This window comes from Stegodyphus dumicola, chromosome 1, assembly GCF_044657685.1.
Source record: "Stegodyphus dumicola isolate Sdum_Otavi_A_Nest chromosome 1, ASM4465768v1".
Lineage (NCBI taxonomy): Eukaryota > Metazoa > Arthropoda > Arachnida > Araneae > Eresidae > Stegodyphus > Stegodyphus dumicola.
Genome location: NC_140768.1, coordinates 195,921,928 through 195,946,006, shown reverse-complemented (window position 1 = coordinate 195,946,006; position 24,079 = coordinate 195,921,928). Strand labels below are relative to the sequence as shown.

At 33.8% G+C, this 24,079-nt stretch overlaps 1 protein-coding gene across 8 annotated transcripts in view; it reads right to left on the bottom strand.

The window, feature by feature from the left end:
- Window positions 1-24,079, bottom strand: part of Cadps (calcium-dependent secretion activator 1) — a 295,482-nt gene that overhangs the window by 58,616 nt on the left and 212,787 nt on the right. For 7 of the 8 annotated variants that reach the window (XM_085824507.1, XM_085824515.1, XM_085824509.1 and 4 more), the window contains 6 exons: window positions 19,555-19,696; window positions 6,568-6,723; window positions 1,781-1,898; window positions 1,641-1,676; window positions 1,282-1,356; window positions 606-689 (listed from right to left, as the gene is read on the bottom strand). In XM_085824507.1, the coding sequence (XP_085680633.1) occupies window positions 606-689; window positions 1,282-1,356; window positions 1,641-1,676; window positions 1,781-1,898; window positions 6,568-6,723; window positions 19,555-19,696 (611 nt within the window). The remainder of the gene's footprint in view (window positions 1-605; window positions 690-1,281; window positions 1,357-1,640; window positions 1,677-1,780; window positions 1,899-6,567; window positions 6,724-19,554; window positions 19,697-24,079) is intronic. The other variant, XM_085824512.1, reaches the window with a different exon arrangement.

Sequence of the window (24,079 nt, the reverse complement as noted above, 5' to 3'; positions counted from 1 at the left end):
TATTATAGATTTTCATATTGTTGCCCAGCAGGTATAGTAATTAGTGATGCTGATTGTCCTACCAATGGGTTCGGGTTCAAAACCCGGATAAGGCATAGATGTTTGTAAGCATATAATGTCTGCATGGGCACTCAAAATACACAGCCAAAAGTCCTCTTACTTCTGGGTGTTCTTCCTCAAAATTGAGGGAGAAGCTCAACAGTTAGGTAGGTTCAGCAATATCTTAATTACCTCTGGTACTACAGCGGTGCCGGCCTAGCTTCTATTTGTACCTGCTTTTTCATATTGTTGTAGTATAAACTACATTTAGCTTAATTGGTGCTATGCTGTTCATACTTGTGTTTAAGTAACTGAATGGCTATAGTGCTATCTTTGTCTAAAATAGATATGATGTTTTAAATTTTACATATTTTATTAATTTTAATTGATTATATTGAAGCTCAACTACAAAAGTAGCTTTAATTAATAGCATTTTAAATATATTCCATTTGCAGATAATGTTTGCTTGTATAAATATTCAGACACCAATACACAAACAGTGAAAACTTAAAATTCATGCAAAACTTGCGTAATACTTAGGATTAATAAACATTATATTTACTTACAGTGAGGGATAAGATAGGTGCAAGAAGGCTACCTTCATCATAGCGAGATAACTTGTTTAAAGTTACCTCTAAAATGCTTGTTAACTGCGAGAAAAAAATTAAATATGAAGAGTGTAAATAAAATTAACAATTAGAGTGTAATAAAATATGAAGAGTGTAATTTAACTACAGCAACATACTCAAATTAATATAATAGGAACGGTAATTATGAAAGAACAATTTTAAAAAGGTAAATGGCATAAGTTGGAAAATAATTAAAAAAACATTTTTCAATAGATATGCATAGCAAAATTTCTAAGTTATTCTGATTTTTTTCTGCCCCTAGTAAAAAATTCTTACACATGTAATTATTTAAAAATGTTTATTCATTTTACGATTCTGATATCTTAATATACTTATTCTAATCTGAAGAATATTCTTAATAATTTATAATAATGTTAAAAAAACCCTAATATTAACTTATAGAAACTGTCAGGAACACACCGAAGATTTCAAAGATTATATAAATAATTAAGAAAATGAACAAAAGTCTATTATATTAGACGTTATTTGTTTACAGGACTAACTGTTTGGTATTTCCTGTGGAAACACACACACACACAAAGAAAAAATGTCTATTAATTTTTTTAAATAACTTCTATAAAAATAAATAAAAGTGAAATTCAACCCCACATACCTTTGCAATGAGCCCTGTCATCATCTGATTTAAGCTTTTGTCAACCATTTCATCAATTTTAGCATGATATTGATGCTAAGAAAATAAATTACAATGTGCATTATAAATTAACAGGAAATAAAAATATATGAAGCACCATGCAAAATCAAAAACACAAATGAATCGATATTTATTTAAATCTTAAAACAATTAACAGCTGATGCAAACATCAAATAATAACAATTTGATAGATAACTTGGTTACACAAAATTGGTAGAATTATATTACAAATATTACTACATTTTACTTTTTTATGAAATAGAATTTTAAGCAGAACATTTTTTGCTTATCAGGACTATGTAAATACGTAAACTGCTCACCAGATCTACTCCTTCAACAGTACACAGTTTAAGAGACTAAAAGGGGGGGAAAAAAGGCTAAATTGTGTAGGTCATGATAATACAATAATCAATTGTTTTACTATTCTTATTTACATGGCAAAAAGATAATAAAAACTTACCTGATTTTTGGCTTCAAGAACTACATTTATCATAGCACACATTTCTGAAGGAACAATGTAATCAGTGCTGGTCCATTTACTACCTTTTTTCTGCCACTGTTGAAATGCCTGTAGAGTTCTAATGGTTTAAAAAATGTATTTGATTATTAATAAACTGATTTTTACGACTAATACATTTCTGATTTTAATATACTGGTTTCCAGAAGTTAAGCAACAAATAGAAAATTGATGACAATTTAAAAAGCATATAAGCAAAGCGAATGAAACTTAGTGAAAATATATTTATTATACTTCTTTGGAATTCAAAAACCAAGAAAATGTTATCCAGAGTATTTAAATTTTATGATATCAATAGAAACATAAAATCTCCTAAATTAAGACAAACAATTTAAATAGAAAAAAACTTCTTAACAGTGAGTATGAGCTCATCGAACACCAGTACAGGTCTGAGAGCAATGTTCATTACTATTTATGATGTTGTAAATGAGCTGCAATGCCCATTGATCAATTAAAGCAGTTGTAACCACATCCAGAGTTTTGACAAAGGAGTTCAACACCTCTCCCAAGAGCATCTCGCACACGCTCAATGGGATTAAGGTCAGGAAAGCAAGCTGGCCTTTGAATTTAGACTATAGATTCTTCTTCAAGAACTTGGAGCATGAGCACAGCACTGTGAGAGAGGATAACATCTGCTTGCAAATGAAGGTGTTAAAGTCATTAGGTTATTTTGAAGCAGGAGATGTGAAATATGTGCAGTGTCTTTGCCAGGACTCAAACCATAGACCTCTCGAATATGCGGTGATTATACTTCCAACTACAGCATGCAGGCACACGGAAAGGAGGGAGAAAATACCTTATATAATTCCCCTTCTAAAGGGTAATTGTGGATTAGGGGACCCTAGAGCAAAATCTTGGTGGTGATAAATTATTGTCCACCACCTTTTTAATTCGGGCACCACTCCAAAGTCGTTAGGTTTTTTGAAGCAGGAGACTTGAACCCCGGACCTCTCAAATATGCGTCGAGTATGCTTCCAATTACACCATGAACTCAAACTGAGAGGGGGCAGAAAATACCTTATACACTCCCTCTTTTAAAGGGCAATTGGGAATTAGGGGACCCAATCACCAAATCATGGTGGTGACGAATTATCGTCCACCAATTTTTATGAGTTCTGGTGCCACTTGTACAGTCACTACTTTTTTTTGAAGTAGGAGATGAGAAAAATGTGCTATGCCTTCATCGAGACTCAAACCCGGGACCTTTCGAATATGTATCGAGTTTGCTTCCAATTAGACCATGAAGGCATGTGGAAAGGAGCAGACAATAGCTTATAAGGTATCGCCAATTGTGGCAGCATATGGGTAAACAATAGGATCCAGTATGTCATCTCTGTATCTCTAAGCATTTAGAGTTCCATGCAGCTACATAAACAGGTCTGGACGCCCTTCTAAAAATACTCTCTCCATATAAGAACACCACCTCCTGTATAGGTATCCCTTTCCCACATGTTAGACAGAAGATATAAAATGTTTACTTCACTTCATATGTAAACATGCCAAGAATAAATCTGTAAAGCAAAGCAGAATTCATCAGTGAATATAAAAAAAAAACCTCACTGATTTTCAGTCCTGCTTATACAATTACATACCCAATGCATATTCTCCCCCTAGCACTGGGAAGTAAGTGGGATGCACAATATCAGTTGTCGAGCATACCTCTTTCATGCCTACTGCCCCTTCTTAACAGAAATAAGTGCAAATCTAAGCTGAGATAGAGTTGCAGCCTGATTCCGATGCACACCAAGTTGCACATACGGTCATTTGCAGAAGTCATAATTCTTGGCCTACCTTTGGTACATTTTCAAGAGGCAGTTGAAGAATTAGAAAAGTAGAAACTGGTTACACAACAGTAAGTTCCAGTAGTTAGAAATTGATTCCACAACTCGCTTACTGCACAGCAGTCAACATTAAGCCATTTTTCAATGTCAAACTGTCATTAACCTGCTTCTTATCGGCCTACAGATCTATAACATAATTCTGTTGGCAAATGTCACTCCAAACACATTTTTACATCTCAAAACTGTTTAATACATCAAGCTTCATTGAACAGCTTTTTCATCCTGAACAGCTGGTTTTAAGCTGTATCACATTTACACAAAATGATATTAGTGCCACTCTTAATGCTGTTCAATGCAGCTTTTACTCATAATATATCCAAATTTCATAAATTTCAAAATCTTTTTAGCTGACTCATAGTGATTTTTCAATTTGTGGCTTAATTCTTGGAAACCAGCATATTATATTAAAATTAACAGATAAATGTAATTATTTCCTTTAGAGCTTGTTCTAATTACTGTCTTTAAAACCAGCAGCAGAGAAATGTTAAATATACACTACATGACATTGAAAATGCAACACCAAGAAGGAGCAGCAAGAAAGTGATGAAACTTGGCAAACAGAAAGAGACAGCAATAAACAATAAGTGATCTTTATTTAAAAATGATATGCATATTACAGGGTTGGCCAAACTTCATGTTAGTAAGAGCCACACGTTTTAATTCAGGAATGTTCAAGAGCCGCATCTAGATTTCCTAAAAGCCACAAGTTCATATTTACATCATTATAGAAGTAGTGGAGGAGGTTTTAAATAGAAAGAATTTCCTGATAACTTTGTAAAAAGAGTCTAATCTAATTAATTACTTCTTTTTGGACATTGAATAGTTTTATTTTACCATATTTCATGCATATATTTTATATGCACGAGCCGCACAAATTGCCTGCGAGAGCCATATCAGGCTCATGGCCACCACTGGCATATTATAATAGAGGAAGAACAGCATCGACTCAGTAGGTTGTAGGACTACCTTGAATGGCGATACACGAAGCAATACGTATAGGTACAGACTGAATAAGACTACAGATGGTGGCACGAGAAAAGGCTCTCCATTTCCTATCAACCATTTGCCACAGTCGTCTTCTGAACACAGCAATAGCAGGGACTGCAAACAGTCTCCAATCACATCTCAAATGTGTTTGATTGGTGAAAGATCAGGAGACAACAGTGGCTAGGGAAGCATTCGTACACCTTGCAGAGCATGTTGGCTGATGGCAGAAGTGCGTGGTCAGGCATTATCCTGCTGATAAAATGCACTGGGCATTCCATGAAGGTAGATAAGTGCCACAGGCCACAGCATATCATCCATGTATTGGGCCATCATATTGCTCTGAATACAAACTACAGTGACCTGGAATCATACGCAATTGCACTACCATAATAATAATAAACCATAATGCTGTGCTGTCGCACGGTAGGGCGTTCCACAATTGCTGCAAGACTGGACTTGTCTCCACATCGATGGCACACTCGTACGTGGTGAGTATCATAGGAGAAACAGAAGCATGACTCATCTGAGAACATGACCCTGTGCCATTCTGTCATCAACATTGCTCAAGCCCGGCACCATTGCATATGTTGCCGTTTATGATTAAGAACAATTACAGTCTTCTTTACTAACGGATGTCACAAATGTAGACCACCAACCGATGGCAAATGGTTTTAATCAATATAGGACCATCTAGGGTGTCTTGAACATGATAAAAAATGCAGATAGAAGTGGCTTGCTAATGTGCCACTGCTTGTCAGAAGATGCGTCTATGCACAAGTGATTACGTAACACTGGCTGCACTGGCACACTCGAATTTGAATTATTTCCTTGTTCCAACCATCGTCACCACAGCCAGTGCACTGTGGACACGTCCAAGCACGTGTCAGCTGAGATTTGTCATATAGACCAACCTGCCGTTCTTAGTCCGATCACCATGCCTCCCCGTAAAACTGTCTGTCTGTGGAACTGCCTACATTGACGATTGCTTGGCATTCTCTGCTATTACACGCATCCTCTGAGACAAAAACAAATTTTCTATGATGATTTCCCTAGCAAAACTAATGGCATGAAAATTTAATATTCTGCAGGTTCCTTCCCTTCTTCCCAGGTCTTCTTCAATATAAGCTGGAAAGCTGCGCATTTCACATCACTCACATAACTCGGTGACATGTGTCTGCCCTGAAATTTGCATAATTTTCAGGCCACTCTTTCTTGGTGTTGCATTTTCTATGTGAGGTAGTGTACAATAATTGTGAACAATGATGAAAAAATATATTTCAGTAAAGAAAAGCAACTTTTTTTACGATTAATTCCAGGTTAAAAATATATTAAATAATAGGCAAAAATATTATTTGAATTATAGAGTATATTTTTAAAAAATAAAATAAGACTTTTTTTTTTTTTTTTTTTTTTTTTTTTTTTTTTAAGAAATTAAAAACTTGCATTTTCACACAGGCAAAGCAGTATTTTATTTTTACTCTGCAATGAATTAAAATTGTTTATTTTTACACTCATAAACAAACTAATTTGATTTTTTTATATGTACTTTTTTCCCTTTCAGACACAATAAATAGCAAAAATTTTATATGCATAATGCACCAATTAAATGTAAAATGAAATTGCTACAATACAAATGATGTTGAAAGTTGGCATCCCACATTTTGAGCAAAATTAATACATAACCCAACTCTTATCAGTAAATTAAACAGCTTATTGCCACATTTAATCACAGTATTTTAATACAGGATAATTAAACTAAGTAATTATTATTCATTTTCTACTAGGAAGTACAAAAAACGCTTATAAATTTAAGAGTACAGAATAAACATTGGAAAGAAAAGTTCAGAGAAATGAATATAATAGACAATAGATAGTTTAAATAATATGTAGATACAAATATACCTGTTGATGCATGATTCTAGCATATCACATGCCATAAGTTTTAATCTTTGTTCTAAATGTTTGGCAAAAACTTCATCAGGCCAATGTAAATCTCGAATAAAAGACTGAAGTGCATCTAACTTCCAAAATAAATCTTCTGAAGTGATACAGCCATGGCTAATATTTTAATTAAATTAAAGTCAGTAACCTATAAAGCTTCTATCAATAATAATATTATATATATAACAAAAATAATATATTAAGTAATAAGCATCAAAAAAGGAATTATGCCACTCCATATTATATGGGGTGTTTCAAAATAAATATAGCAATTACACATGGCTAAAACTATTTAATTAAAAAAACATTTACCGATAAAAAGATTGTAAAAGGAATGTACACATAAGAATGTGCACAGAATGTAAAAGTAAGTTCAAAATTTTGTTTACATACTTTATAAATGTTCTGTGTGACTCTCCTTGGTAACGTATAAGTGGTAGTCTATTTGATGCCATACATTCTGAAGCATATCTGGTTAACCAGCACAGCATTCATATATGGGGTATGGAGAAGCCTTGCAGTGTAATTGAACATCAGCGTGACTCACTGAAAGTTAACGTGTTCTGAGCGATGCCAGCACATAAACTGTATGGTCTTTTTTTCTTAATTGAGCAAAGTAAACTCAAAATGCACATTTCTAATGCGCTTGTGTTGGTGACTGCAGATATGTTTCCAAATGTATGGCGTGAAAGGACTACCACTTAGATGTTGTCTGTATTACCAAGGGAGAGGTCACACAGAACATTTAATAAAGCACGTAAACAAAATTTTGAACTTCCTTTCATATTCTGTGTTATTCTTACTGATAAATTCTTTTCAATTAAATAGATATAGCCATTTGTAAACATTATATTCATTTTGAATTCCCCCGTATGTTACATAACAATAATACATATTATCAGATCTATATCAACAAAAGCATTTATATCACCACATATTAAAAATATAAGGACGAGTCAAATGAAAGTGAGCCAACCCCTCCTCAGCAAGAATGGTTCGGTCCATCATCTGCGGCGCATGCGCTTAGCACAGAGACAGCCTTCATTTACGAAAGTGGCACGAAAGTGTGAGGTTAAAGTTCTTTAAGGCGCTCTTACACTGGGTTGAAGATGGTAGCATGACATAATGGACGCTCCAAAAGAGGAGCAGCGTGGTGTGGTCAGGTTTTTGACAGCTGAAGGTGTTTCCCAACATGAAATTAGTCGCCGTATGACTGCTGTGTACGGTGAACATTGCATCGCATTGGCCACTGTGAAGCGTTGGAGCAAACGGTTCAGAGACGGACGTGAAAATTGCAAAGACGATCTAAGACCGGGCCAAAGCCACCTTGCAATCACCCCCGACACAATTGCACAGGTTGAAGAGCTGATTAGACAAGAACGGAGGATAAGCATCGATGAACTGGCAAAGCGTGTGAACATCAGTCACGGTTCGGTTCACACCATAATTCATGATCATCTCGGTTATCGGCTTTTGTGTGCCCAAGATTTTGAACGACCGCCAGAAGACGGAGAGGTTCGGCGCTGTTTTGACTCATCTCATCCGGTATCACAATGAGGGTGACGACTTCTTGTCTGCAATTGTGACCGGAGACGAATCATGGTGCCACCACTACGAACCTGAAGCACGCCGGCAAAGCTTACAGTGGAAATATTTGAATTCACCACCCCCGAAGAAAGCAAAGGCTGTCATTTCCTTGGGAAAGGTGCTATTGACTTTTTTTTTTGATCGTCAGGGGCCATTACTGATTGAATTTGCTAAACGTGGAGAGACTATCAATAGTTTGCGATATTATGCAATGCTGGATTGGCTGCGTGTCACAATCAAGAACAAACGACCTGGAAGATTGACGAATGGTGTGATCTTGCTACACGACAATGCTCGTCCCCACGTCGCTGATGTGGTTAAGACACAACTGGCAAAGTTCAAGTGGGACACGCTGCAACATCCTCCATACAGCCCAGATTTGTCGCCATGCGACTTTCACATTTTCGGGAAACTGAAAAAACATCTCAAGGGTACCAGATTCGTGTCGGACGCTGCCGTGAAGGAGCCGGTTACAGAGTTTTTGAATCGACAGCCCAAGGAGTTTTATGAGACGGGGATCACGCGGCTCATTTGTCAATGGGATAAATGTCTCAATGTTCATAGAGACTACCTTTAAATAAAGTACTCTGTTTGTCATATATTCGCATTGGCTCACTTTCATTTGACTCGCCCTTATACAAGTATAGAAATCTAAAAGATAAAGAATCCTGAAAAAACTTATAGCTGAAATTTTCATAAATTTTGAAAAAGTATACTGCTTGTTATCCAATGATATGAATTTTTGGTACTTGCGTATTTTCTCACTGATTGGAAAAGTAGACAGAGATTCTCCCACACATGTGCAAACCCATCTCGTGGAAAACTGAAGGAGCAGATAATTTTTTACTTAAATAGATAACAAGATACACAAATCTTGAATGTAGCATATGAAAATCTATGAATTAAAATCTTGAGATTACTTGACAATAAAAGGTCATTAAAATTAATACCAATCATTATGGCAGCCAAAAATTCTAATGGAGTTCAAAATAGCAACAAAATTGTCACCACCTTTATGTACTTAATGGCACAGGAATTCATTTGACTACAATATTAAACAGTGTTGTACAGCTCTGAAGTGTCATTTACTGCACCATTTTATTGAACTCTGCAGTCTTTCAGCTCTTTGAGTATGGCCGCGAGTATACTAAAATAGGTAATCATGAAAATACCCTACTTGTTGATCTTTGATGAGTATTGAGCAGGTCCCAAATTTTAAACAATTGTTTTTTTAAATGCCAGAGAAAATACAGAAATACTTAACCTACCTCTTTCATTACAAAAACTAACCTGACTTATTGAGAATCAGAGTTAAATATTATTATCATGCTTATCCATTACTGATGCTAAACTGCCCTGTTTAACCACAGCTATTTTTATTCATGTATATTGTCAAAAATGGTTGATAGCAAAATATATTAATTAGTGAATGTTTTTCAAAATTTCTGCATAAATGTATTATTACGTGCAAGTAAACGGTAGTTATAAAGTAAAGGTTATTATAAAAAAATTTAACAAAATAAATAAATAAGTAAATAAATAAATAATGTGTATTTTCTAGCATATTTCCCCCCTTTTTTTAATTACTCTTATATTCTGAAAATTCAGAGGGGAAAATTAAACAAATAATTTAATTTTCTAATGATGCAGTTACAATAAAAATCATAACAAATGAAAAGTATTCAAGGATGAACTACAGGTAAGCATCACAATATTTTTTTTCTGTAAAAGAAGTCTACATTCCAATAAGAACACAGATTAATATATTGACATTTCAATATTAACATTTCGGTCTTTAATAAAAAAATCTCCATTTCTACTTTCCTGTAGCTTGAATTTCACCTTTTCTTATTGTTGTCTCTAAACTACTTTGGTCTAAAATCATCCATAAATAATTAAAAAAAAAGGTGAATGTGCACCCAATTCATTGAAACTGTTGACTGAATGTCAGTTAGTGTTTGCTTCGTTGTAATGGGCCAATTCTAGTATTAGGTTCGCAGAAAGTTAAGTAGTTCAAAGGAAAAGGTTTGACGTGACTTTCGCAGGAAATTTGTGAGGATAGTCTTAGCTAGTAAGATGAAAATGTGCATGAATGCATTTTAAAATTTATGGAAGCACATTCTCTGAATGGATTGTGTTGTGAAAACAGAAAATTAAGCAAATATTTTTAAAATTTTCAGAACAGGCACTAAAAAGCTAAGGGGCAAAATACACAAATAAACACGATATTTTATTGTTCTTACATGTTTACCTCATATACACATAAACATAAGAATTATGGTTAAATTAGGTACTTACATATTACTGTGTCGACCATGAAGCTGTCGCCAAGCAGCATGATTGAGCACCAATTATGAATGAATTATAAATGTGGCATTACAATGCACTCACAATACCCAAATTTCTGTTTGATGTAACTTCAACTAATTTTTTATATACCACAGAGTCACATTTGTGACTACATGTCAGTTCATTTATAGCTGGTCAAGAAAATTAACGTACATTTAATGGGAAAACAAAAAGCTATATATGGCCAACGAAAAACAAGTAGATTGGAAGAATTACCTCTGCAAAGTTAATACTCATACCACTGTAAATACAGCTCCTGGTAAAACTGGATAACCTAACAAAATAGTACAAATTGATGAAAGCTTTTCTATGAAGCACAAATATGATGCAAAATGCTTAATAGTTCCACAGCAATGGTTATTTAGTGGACTATGTAATAATCCTGATAGATATTTTATTCTAAAAGTTGTGTACAGAAGTGTTTTAGAATACTGGAGAAACATTAGGAGCAAAATTAGCAAGATCTCTGCCAACTTCTATGGTTGAATGGTAGCTAACTTTTGTGATTGACAGGATACTAGTACTTAAAATTATGATTTATGATAAAAATAGAATTTTTCAGAAAATGGTATGTTATTGGAATTAAAAGGAAAAAGATTCTTTATACTATGTTAGACAATGCCAAAAAATAATAATAATAATGTAAGAAATTTTTAAGATATAAATCCAATGTAATTTGAAAAAATTATGCAATATTCAATTATTTAAAACTTATATTCCATTTTTTCCTTTTTAAGTAGAAACATCTGCATTTTATACTTATATATCTGGGTAGAAATCTGGGTATATTATATACCAGGGTAGAAACCCAAATATAAATTTCTTACATTATGTAAAATGTGCATTATTTATTATCGACTTTTCAAAAATAAAATATTCTTGTCTGCAGTAAATTCCCAAATGATATCAACCTAAAATGGAAAAAATATTTAGATATTTTTCCTTCTCTTCAATAAAATGTTCTCTCTTTTATATTCTATGTTTGGGCCAAAATGTGTGCAATACAATTGATACTCCCTCCTTCCCCTTCAGCATGCTATTTAAGAGTGCCATACTTGTACTGGCTTACTTTGAAGACTTCGCTGTATAATTAAGATCAGAAAATTTACAATTTATATTTTATACTGCTCACCACAGGGTGAGAAGATAAGACCACTAGAGACTGGTAACTTGAAACAATCTGATTTCTGTCCTAGGGTTTTTGCAGTTTTTGTCAAGTATTACACATGACCCAGTTTGCTTCCTCTAGAAAGTCCTGTTTGAAAGCACTTGTTCCTCAGCCCTTATATACTTTACCTTCAACAATCAACCACTTAGCTACAATACATAGTGAAATTTACTACAGATTTTATTTTCTGAATTAACTTCAACAGCATTAAAAAAATACCTGGATGAGAAATATCAAATGAACTTTCAAATTTTAAAACTGTTTTGCCCTTCTCACCCTTTTCTTCATATAATTTAGAAGACATTATAAAAAATTCTGTTGATTTAAAACTTAGATTTGAAAAATATAATACTAAACAATAAGATCTTAAATGTTTTTAAGTCAATAATTGGGGGGAATGCAAAACTGTTTTTCAAAGAAGTACTAATGTTTTAAGAAGGTACAATGAACATTCATAAAGATGACCACTCATGGTTACGGACCAAAGATAGGTCAGATTAGATTAATTGATTGAGATAAAGCAAGCAAGAGTTATCTGCCTAACAGCCTGTTGCTCCAAATCAGAATTCAAAGCAAATACTTATACTACAACTATCAACCGAGAAATAAACATGATTGATTGCAAAATATTAAAAGTAGAAAAGACTTTCCTCTTTATAAATTGTTTCATATTGGAAAAGGATGAAATAAAAAATTCAGGGAACTCATTTTGCTATTATAGTAAGAACTGGAGGGTATAACTTCTTGATTTGATTTATACATAAATTATTTCAGTCAGAGAGCAAAATTAGATACTTTAGTGCTTGCCTTATTTGATGGTCTCAGTTATATCAGATAGTTGTTATCTTCGAAAATGCTTTTATTATTTCTGATATTTATTTTTGCTCTTGAAATGGAAGGGTTCACAGAATGGAAGAAATGGAAGGGTTTTGGGGTTATACAGAATTTTAAGTTTTTAAAAAATTTTTATTGTTGTCTCATAGGTTGTAACGTAAAATTGCCACTACATCAAAACTATGAATCTATGAAATAATTGCTTTGATAGAAACATATACAAAGTTTTGGTCCTCAAGCAGAAATCATCGCAGCTCAAACTTTAAGCCACCCAGATGAGATAGTGATTAGTTATGCTGACTGCCATATAATTTATACAACCTCTTAATGTGTTAGACATTTTTTATGTTTCATGAACTGTAGCAATAATTATAAGGATATGTCGGAAACAACAACCCAACAAAAGATGACCATGAACAATTCTGAACATCTACAAAAATAATCCTTGCTTCCTAAAATTCAAACTTCTCAATGTAACAATCTCTGCCTTTCATGAACTCAAACCTATCATTAATGCTCAATGATCTATGGTCACTTTAGGAACTGTTCTTAATTCCCTTTCCATTGAATATCCAAAGCCTCTTGGACTGTTCTCACATAACCTCTCACCGTCTGAAACTAAATATGGCACGATGATAGAGAACTGCTTGAAATTTATGCACCCATATAACATTTTAGACATATTATCATAGGGCAATGCTTTGTGATCTGCACCAATCAATGACCCTTAACTTAACGTTTTAAAAAAATTTTGATTCTTGTTCACTTCGCCAGCTCAGGCACAGTTTCCTATAGACAACCTTTAAAAATTGCTGAATCTCAACAGTAAGATGATAACTAAAAAATTTACTGCCTTCTGAAAACTTATCGCTTTGTATGCAACTAATGAAATTGACATCAACTTGAACAGTTTACCCGTTTGACTGCTATGCGGTGCAAAAGCACTGCGTTCATTTTTCTCAAAAACCGCAAAGCAGTTAGTTATTTTAGAATGCATTCGTGTTACAAAGTACGCGTGAGGTCAGACTACGTACGTTTACACCCATGGAGCAACAAAGACACACTGAAACTCAGAGCGTTTGAGACAAATGAACACAGCGCTTTTGCGCCGCATAGCATTACTGTGATACCAGTATCAGTGAAATTAAAATTTTTGTGCCAAAAAGCTTTCGTGGACACAAATTTAATGTATTGTTTGGCTAATAACATCCGAGCATTTGTGCAACTAAAAAACTAATTCAGTCTCATTTCATGTTGCAATCCATATCAAATGATATTACTTCTTGGTCCAAGACTTATGTTAACTGTCAAAAATCATGAAACATATACACAGTCCAATATGGAACTTCAGAGCTCCTTAACAACATTTTGTGTATGCCCATATAAATATTGCTGCCCCATTTCAACCTTCAGAAGGATGTCAGTACCTATTCACCAGCATCGGCAGATACAGGAAATGATCTAAAGCAATCTCAGTTACTGTCACCAATGCTGAAACGTTTGCAAAAGCTTTCCTCAAGCACTGGATTTTCAGATTTGGTGTACTGGCATTGTGACAACAGTCACAATGCAAGTCGACAATTCCAAAGCATCCTCTTCTCAGTGTTTACTCAAATTCTTGGAACATGACAAATTAGAACATCCAAATACTATACATCAAATAAGAGACTGTTCAAACGATTCTACAAATTATTAAAAACAAGGATTTAGTTGCCACAAGAACAAATGGACAAAATCCCTACCTTTAGTTCTTAGCACTCAAATCTGCCTTAAAAGAGGACCTGAACTGCATTAGTGAAGAACTTGTGTATGGTGCTCACTTGAGATTACCATTAGAATTCCTGCAAGAGCCAAGCATTCAGTTTTTTGAATTTATACAAGTCCTTTGACAAACAATGTAATCTTTAAAAACCTGCTCTTACTTGCTCACATTCCAGAGAAAACATTTTTTTTTTTTTTCATCACAATGGTATCCAGAAATTTTTCCAAGAACATTACCTTGTGTTAGATTGTAATGACAAAACTTTCACCCTTGAAATCACCAGTAGATGATCTGTCACCAACACAGACTGTATTAAACCAACCCTTTTTGTCTAACACTTTGCTCGACGATCCAATTTATCTTCATCAAAGACATCTTCAGCCCTTGTTCTTGAGACAACTACTTGCCCTTGGCACTTGAGACGGGGTGAAAACTGTGGTAAAGTTCAAGTTACCTCCACTAGGTGACAGCATGGCTAAATCAAAGATGAGGAGCCATTGTTATGATATAACTACTCCTTCCTCAACACTTGAGGTGAACTTAATTATTTCTTTCCGCTTGAACTTTCACGATGATCAGATACTTACTCCCCGCAATTATCTGTTTTGAACACTATTCTTGGTGTTAATTAAAAACATTAAATTAAGTTTAATGTGGATCAGTTAATTAAATGTGAGCAACCTTATAAAATGCCAAGCACTTTTTTGTATATCACCGGTTACAGTAATAATAATATATTGGGAACCACAACCCATCGCAAGTTTATAACATGGATTATAATTGGATATACAATCATCTAAGCTACACTTTAACAACTTTTACTCTGTTTGGTTCTACTCGCAAATAAAAAGCAAAGTAAAAAAGTTCTCCAAAAGAAACTTCTAATTAGAGCAGCATGTACATTTTAAAATTTTTTATTGCATTTTACCATGATGGAAAAAACAGAAAATGCATTTGTTGGCCTCATATAACAAATTACAAAAAAGGGGCCAGAGATGAAGTTTGAATATCGCTAAAATATTTGTCATAGAAAACCTGGTTTACATTCAGAGAATTATTTTGAAATATACCAGAGAATAAACAAATATAAAATGCAAATTTTTATTTTATTGAAATAGGTTTATGTAGATAACATTTCATGGCATGGGATTTCTAGGCAACACATGATTAAGGCGGATCACATAACTAAATAACCAAAATTTACCAACAAGAAAACATGCATAGTATAAAACTTGCTGCAGGCTTATATATTTTTTACGTGGCAGTAAGTATACGTTTTTAATTCACTTCATTGTTTGATCAGGAGTATAATTTTTTAAATTTATTAAATTACAGAATTCAAATAGTAAAATAATTCTACCAGTTTTAATTACTTTTCTGAGTATTGAGGTAGAAACATAATTATAAAGATTACATTATACATTAGATAGCCTCATTTATTATAGCCTCATTCAGGTTCGGGTATTAAGGTTGTCATTATGCTCACACTGGCAATACTTCTTATAATTACCAATGATATTTAGAATGAGTTTATTTTTAGCAGTTACATTTTTAATGCAATAATGCAGTACTCGTTTCATGATTTTTTTTAATGTACTGTGAAGGTAAAAGTTAAATAGACAAATGATATAATACCACTGAATAAAATTTGAAATGCCTTAAGGAAATGATATGAATTCAGTTTGCAGTTGGAATGCATGTATCCAGCAGGCTAAAATACTGAATACAGAAAGAAAAAGTAATCTGAAAGCCTTATTAAATAATTTTTCAGGTTTCAACAGAATCCTTAAATGTCCATGTAGAAACAATTCCAAATTAGTATCCCAAAAGGCATTTACTACTGTAATATACATACAGTCAAAAGTCGTTAATTCGGACACCCATAATCCGGAATGATCTATAATCCGGACCTCAAAGCTAAAATCTTTCTGCGCATGCGCTGCGTTGACGCATGCGCATAGGCGTTTTACGCGTGCACGCAAGACATTTACGACTGCGCATATGTGTCTGCGCAAGCGCAGAATACGTTTTCGCGTGCGCGTTTAATGTAAAACGGACGGTATAAACTAAAATTATATAATTATCTATTTCAGTTAATGTTGATGATTGCGTTGTTCCTTAATCTTCGAATTGGATCCGGCTTATTATTTTTTGCAGACTGTAACAGCAATTTTATAAAAGTAAACTTGAACTTTCGATGATGTCAAATAGAATTTCCGATGCTGGAGCTCCCAAAGGATCTAGAAAACGAAAGTATGCTTTGATGTCCATCAAACAAAAAACGAATTGCTATAAAAAATGGATAAAAGCATATCCTTTGTTTATCTCACCGTTCCGACATCTGTTTATCAATTTCACGCTGCTCTGCGCGGGAGGGGGGAGACGTCGCGGCGCGCTATGAACTGGAAGTTGATCTGTCAGCACTATCGTTATCTTTAGGGCAGAGGTTTTTATTTTATTCGGCTTATAATTCCTTATTAAATGTAGTATTTAATCTCGATGTACTCCGTCTTTGATATGATTTAAATCAAATTTCTCGTCATTATAAATATCACGAATACAAATCAAATAGTTTTCTGGTTGCAATTTTGTAATTCCGGCTATGCGTAGGGTATGCTTTACGCATACGCGCGTTTAAAGAAATGTTTAATAAAGTAAACAAATAAATATTAAGCTTATTTTTTTGTAAATTTTTATACCCTTTAGATCACAATTGCTCATTATTTTATAAATTACGCTTTCATATTTTTAATTTTATAATTTCTGCATGCCATCTTACCAGATTTAAACTTATGATCTATAATCCTGAAAAATCGATAATTCGGAATCGTCGAAGTCCCGACGAGTCCGGATTAAAGACTTTTGACTGTATATACATATCACTGATGTTTCTAGGAATCATGCTGTAAGAATGAGGGTATCTAATGTATCTTTTATTATTATGTTTCTAACTCAATACTCAGAAAAGTAATTAAAACTGGTAATAATTCTTTTACTATTTGAATTCTGTAATTTAATAAATTAAAAAAAATTACACTCCTGATCAAACAATAAAGTGAATTAAAAACGTATACTTATTGCCACGTAAAAAATATATAAGCCTGCAGCAAGGTTTGAACTATGCATGTTTTCTTGTTGGTAAATTTTGGTTATTTAGTTACGTGATCTGCCTTAACCATATGTTGCCTAGAAATCCCATGCCATGAAATGTTATCTACATAAACTTATTTCAATAAAATAAAAGTTTGCAATCAGATATAGATGAACTACAACAAATGCATTACAAACTCAATGAGTACTAAAATATAAATATACATTTAACTGTATTTTCTTTTTTACTGTTTATATTCTGCTTATGGATAAATAATTTAAATGAGTTTGTGAAATTTGAATTCAATTGAAGCATCATAATTTTTTGTGTTGCACTACATTTACTGTGTTACAGTTAACCTATAGAAGGCAGGCAGCTAATCCAGGCATAAGAAGGGTCTATAATTCATCTGCATAAAACCAAATGAAAAAGTGTTGACTGAAAAATTGTGAAACTACCTCCATTTCTTTTTTCTGATATTTGATATGGTAATTCCATGGGGATTTTTTGAAAGTTTTAAGGATTTATTTATTTTTATCTAACCAGTTATTTTAAGTTAAGATTCTTTATCATCACACTCCCTTTCCAGTTTCCTGCCAGAATGCTAATTTTAGTTTACATGTATTCAAATTAGGTAGAAAGGGATAGTATTAAAAAGAAAATTTCAAACTGTTTAATCAGAAATGTTCCGCCTGCTGAAGGCCATGTTACTAGTTGCAATTCTTTGAAAACTCTCTCTCTATATATAACTGTCTTCAGCATGCTTGTCACACTGGTAAAGGTTTTAAATATGAATTCATTTTTTGACTTATGCCATAAATGCTGGCTGGTTTGTAAGCACAAGAAGTGCCTTCTGTTAAATTCTTTTAAGCTCTGAATAAAAGAGACTTTTATAGCCATTTTAAGTTCTGTTTCATCTTAGGCACAGTGATAAGTCACTTGCATGTCTATTCAAGGATTTGACACGTTGCACTTAGCCACAATTCCTACAAGGTTAAATGTTGATGTGTTTGAATTTGCAACTGGATAGCTATGGACTTCAGCATTTGGTCACAGTGAATTAAAAAAATCTGTATATTCATTAAAAAGAAGAAATCTTTAAAAATCTCTGATTATACTTTTTAAGTTCTGTTTCATCTTAGTCACAGCGATAAGTCACTTACATGCCTATTCAAGGATTTGACACAAGTTGCACTTAGCAACAATTTCTACATGGTTAAATGTTGATGTGTTTAAATATGCAGCTGGATAGTTATGGCCTTCAGCACTTCGTCATAGTGAATTGAAACAAATCTGTATATTTTGCCATTAAAAATAAGAAATCTTTAAGTCTCTGACTATACAGCAGAGAAGTGACTGCATTTTGTGTTAAACTTTGAAAGACTCAGAATGCAACATCTGAAATGCTGCATTAGGAAAATGTCTCAGAAATCATTCGAACAGAGCCATGAAGACAAAAAGATCACATTGAGGGAAGAAACTGTAGTTTAGGATACCAGATTGCATGTTGCAACTGTACCACTGGTAGCAAGAGTCTGAAATCGATCTGTCAACCTAGAATACCTTGCATACAGCCTAGATTTAGTAAGAGATTTCTAGGCATTCTTATGACTGAAAAGGCAATTGTATGGGGAAAGGTTTTTAGAAGTAAAAAATATCACACTCCTAGGAACTAAACAATCCATTTCATGTTTTTTCATTGATTACAAAATGCAATGCAAAATGTAATTCGATGCAAAGGACACCAGATCTGATAAAGAAAATATACAAGACTCGCATAATCATTGTATAGTGAATAAAAGAATTCATCTCAAACTTTTCGAACAGCCTAGACATAAAAATATGTTTAGTACAAGGTAAGCTGAAACTTGTTTCATTTAAAACAAAACAGTTTGATACAAGTATTAATGTTGAAATATCCCAGCATATGACTGTAACAGTAAAAGTATTTTGGTGGGAAATTTTAAACTTTAAAAGAATTATTTTAGATGCATATTATGCTAGTGAACTTGGAAACTTTCATTCAAGTATAAAATCAGATTTAAGAGACAATATGTGGAAATACCCTTTTTATTTATGTAACTATCCTGCTGTAGTTTTAGAAAGAAAAATTTCAATCCCAAGAAAGAATTAACGTATTTTATCTTACAAACTTACCCTTTCAATTCCCATCGTTCTTTTTCATAACCCTTGTGAAGAGACTGTGCAATAGATGATTCCATGAGATCAACATATCTGACAACTTGAGGTGCAAATGTATCTCGAAGATGCTGATGAAACCTCCCCCCACATAAATTTTCTGTAACATAATAAGAAATGGTGATATGTTTTCAAATTTTTTAACTAAGAAAAATTTTATTAGCTCAAAAATAGAATTACATGAAAAGAAACAGAAATATTAGTTAACAAATAGATACTCATACATTACTGCAAACACTGATGTTTTGATGATGGTGATTGTTAACAGATAGCCCACACAAATTAAACAGAGTATTGGAAGTGATCTTAAACGCTTTCTTTAGACTTGAGTTAATGTGCATAAAAAGTCCCTGAGAGTGGGGGTTGAGCTCAAGGAGGGGGAGGGGTTTAAAGGTCCCTTCTATCTCAGAAGCTATCACTTCTACAGAACAATACTTTATATACAAAATTGAAGCTGACAAAATTTCTTACAAAAATGGTCCTATTAAATTTTGTCCTAGGACTAACCTGTTAAGAGTTACAGGGCTGACAAAGGCAACATCAATTCAAAAACTGCTTTATTTGGATTTAAAACTAAATTACAGTTTACAATTGTCTTGTCCATTAATATTGAAGATTTGAATTACATTATGAGTAAATTTAATTGCAGCCAGTAAATAAATCAAATGGTATGGGTCAAACAGTTCATTACAGGGTGTCAAGTGAGTCTTCAGGGTTGTCCTCATATGCAGAATTCTCATCTTCAACTGGAGGGCCATTGGTGAATGAGCTCTCACAACCACATATTGAAGAGCAATGAATGCCTGCTTTATGGCATCCACAGCATGTACAACAGCCTTTTGTGCAGCTGCAGAATATTGCTGATAGAGCAGCTGGGGCAGCATGATACAAAGTAGGCAAGTGTTGAGCATCCAACCCCAAACAGTAGGTAGCAGTATTCTTGAACTTGTGAATAGAATGTCCATGAGTGTTGCAGTGCACAGCCTTTAGTTGGTGGTAGAAAGGAGAGGTCTGGTGCTACCCTTGTGGTGGATTTTAGGAAGGCTAATTAGCGCTGTTTGCCCAGTTTTGTTAATATGGTTTGTACATTGCTAGGAACATGTGGAGGAAGATGTGGGAGATGCATTGCTGTTCTTCATAAATAATTTAGCAATCGATGACTTGTTGTTTTGCAAAATTGCAGAGGTTTTATCACAGCCACTAAAACTGTGAATGAACAAGATGCTCTTGGCAAAGTCATGTTCCTGCAATTCTGTGGTGAAATAAGTTCTGCTTTCCTCATTCCACTACCCTGATTTGGAAAACTTTACCTCTTGTTCCCTTTGAGCTAAAGCAATCAGCAGGACCATCAGATCCAGATCCGTGCCGATGACAGCAGTAGAACAACCAGATTATGCATTTTTCAACGCAAACTTCGCTATCGTCTTATCAACATCAGCCTGTCTGATTCCAACTCCCTCAGCAATCATTTTCTGAGTCAGTGTAGTAATGAACCTGGCCTTATTGTTTTCATTATTTAACCCGTGAGCGCACACACTGGGTTCAATGGACCCGCACAATTAAACAAACCTTTCTGAAAGCACGCCTATTTCACACAAAGTGTTGAGGTCAGTGTAGTCGTGTCTTACGTTGACCTCTTTATGTTTCCAAAGTTTTTCCTCTGAGGCTTTGACTCGGAGTCTTGATTTTGATCGCATCGGGTTTTTTAGACCCAGCATGCCTATTTGTGTTGTTATTACATAAATGATTTGAGATAGTATAGAAAGCAGCAAACATGTCATGTAACTTATCTTACAACAAAGAACTTTTGTAAAAGTAATTAGATGTATCAACTGGCAAAGAACGTATTGAAGAAAATGAGGATGGAATTGATCATGAACTTTTAGTTCACATGATACTGATTCAGACAATGATATAAATTCTGAAAATGAGAGTGAGACATAAAATTAATATATATCTGGGGAAAATGATCTGAAACAAAAGAAAAAAGAAAAGGAAAACAATGCAGTGTTTGCCCTGCGAAAAAACACAGAAAAACGACAAAGTGCTTTGTCGAACGTGAAAAATATTTTTATTTGGAATCCATGAAAACACTTTCTTCAATGTGCTGCTAGCATTTGTTGTTGCATTTGCTCTCTGTGTCTATAATGCTAATGAAGAAAATGAGAATTGATACAGATAAAAGGCATACTATATTTTTCCTATGCTAATATATAATATGATTTTGTATTCTTTTAAGAAATTTTACTTCATAAAAGCAATTGAAGAAATAAAAAATTTTAATGTGCATAGCTTTTAAATTTGATCATAAAATTTATTATTAGCAAAGATGTAACATTTTTTCTGAAGATTTATAATATTTTCATCAAAAATCACAAATCGGGCCTTTTGTACCCAGTGCACACGTTTATGTAACTCATACTGGCGCGCATGATCCCAGGTTAAAAAGTGTTGTTGTTGAGCCATAATTGCCATCTCTGAATAAAGTCAATATCGACTGATGCAGTGATGGTGGTGGTTCAATGTTTTTGTTCTGCACATTTTGTGCTGTTAACTGTATCAGAATCACCATAAAAATGACAGTGCAACCTTCACAACCTTAGTGTTTTTTTTTATGGAAATCACATATTGATTAAATATCACTGAGAAGGTTGATCCTAAACTTCACCTGACTCAATGAAGAAGAAATCTGCCATAAATCACATTGCAGTAAAGCTTGAGGTCTGGAATAACTGGGTGAACGGGAAAAATATCGTATAATGCAGACTTCTTAGTCTTTTGCATATCTTTTTCATTAAATAGATATAATGGATAAGGATCCAGCTTTGTAATGGAGAAGGTCTTTTAGACCTTCGTCATTCTTCTCGGAAATAGCTACTCATTCGAATATTAGAAGAGGATCAACCACCTCCACAATGTTGTCAATTTTGATATTCATTCATAGGACCATTTCTTTTGATAGTACTGCACATGGGGGGCCAGTGATGAGACTGTCATTTTGAGCCTGTTTTATTTCCCCAAACTTTTGTTCTATCATCTTCATTCTAACCTTGCCTTCTTGTAAGGCTTTGTGGCAATTTACATCACGGTTGACAATGAACATGTGCTGCAAAGGAAACTAATGCTTGTGTCTCTGGAAAGGGAGGATGCTGAGGGAAAAAAAATATCTTATATCTATCATCATCATCATCTCTTCTCTGCCGAGATGCATGGTCTACATGTTGCTCCTCTGTAGAGAAGTGCAAGCCAGCAGTCTTCCAAAGCAGAGCAAATTGATATATATGTAGCTGCTCCACCAATCCACTTAACTAATACAGACTCCGCTGTCCCTCACCCTTTTTTCAGCCCTCTATGGGCCTTTATGTCGCACACTAAAGTAAGCTCTATTGTCATATCAGACTAGTTTCTAGATCCAGATAAATCTGATTTGCTCACAGCGAAGTATTTGGTGAAATCTTAAAAGTTCTGGGAATGGGAAGAAAACACATGTCTTGAAGGTAATAAATGCATTTTGTATATTGCAGGTGGCCAATTATAACTTCCATAGAGCAGTTTCATCCAAACAGAGCAAAGTGTATATGAAAACATCTGTAGCCTTTGTGATTATGCATGTAACTTGAACAACAAAGAAAGAGAACAAAAAACACCCTCCAGTTTGGGAAGGCATCTCAGTCCCTCTTCCCTTCTTTGTCGCAACATCATACCATTCATCTCTTCTGTAAAACTTTAAATTTGTTTTCTATACACACTATAAAATATATATATAAATATATTTGTATACAGTAAGCGTTTCCATATAAACACTTATTGTATACAAATTAAATTAGTTTTGAAGGATTTTGAAAGCTGGAATTTACAATTTGACTTAGCATCCCCCTTTCAGAAGCTTATAGCTCAGCAACCGTACATCCTTGAGAAAAAATGCATAAAACCATTTTGTAGGAAATTTTTTCAGCTTCAATTTTATATATGGAGTATTTTTTGTAAGAGTCACAGTATCCAAGATTCAAGTGAAAAACTGAAAAAAGGTACCTTTAAACCCCTCATCCTCCACCCTCGGGGACTATTTACATCCATCAACCCCAAGTCTAAAGGAAGCATTTAAGACCATTTCCAAAACTCTACGATTTTTCTTCCACCACATGCGCTTTTTTTGTGTTAATTTGACTGAGCTAAGGAGAAAAAGAATGATGGCTTATTGCAAAAATTATCTGCTACATAACATTATTATACATTCAATAATATGAAAAAACATGCAGTGTTTTCATAATAAAAATGAAGCAGCACAAAAACATAAGAAAATTTCACTGAGTCATATAAGCACTATTTTATTTGACATTTTACCATCTCTCTGGCAAATGAAAAATTCTTTTTTTAAAAAGTCAAGGAATTTATTCTTAAAGCTCTATGGCAAATGGAAAATCCATTTCTTAAAAAAGTCAATGGATTTATTCATAAAGAATTTATAAAAATATTGTTTGGT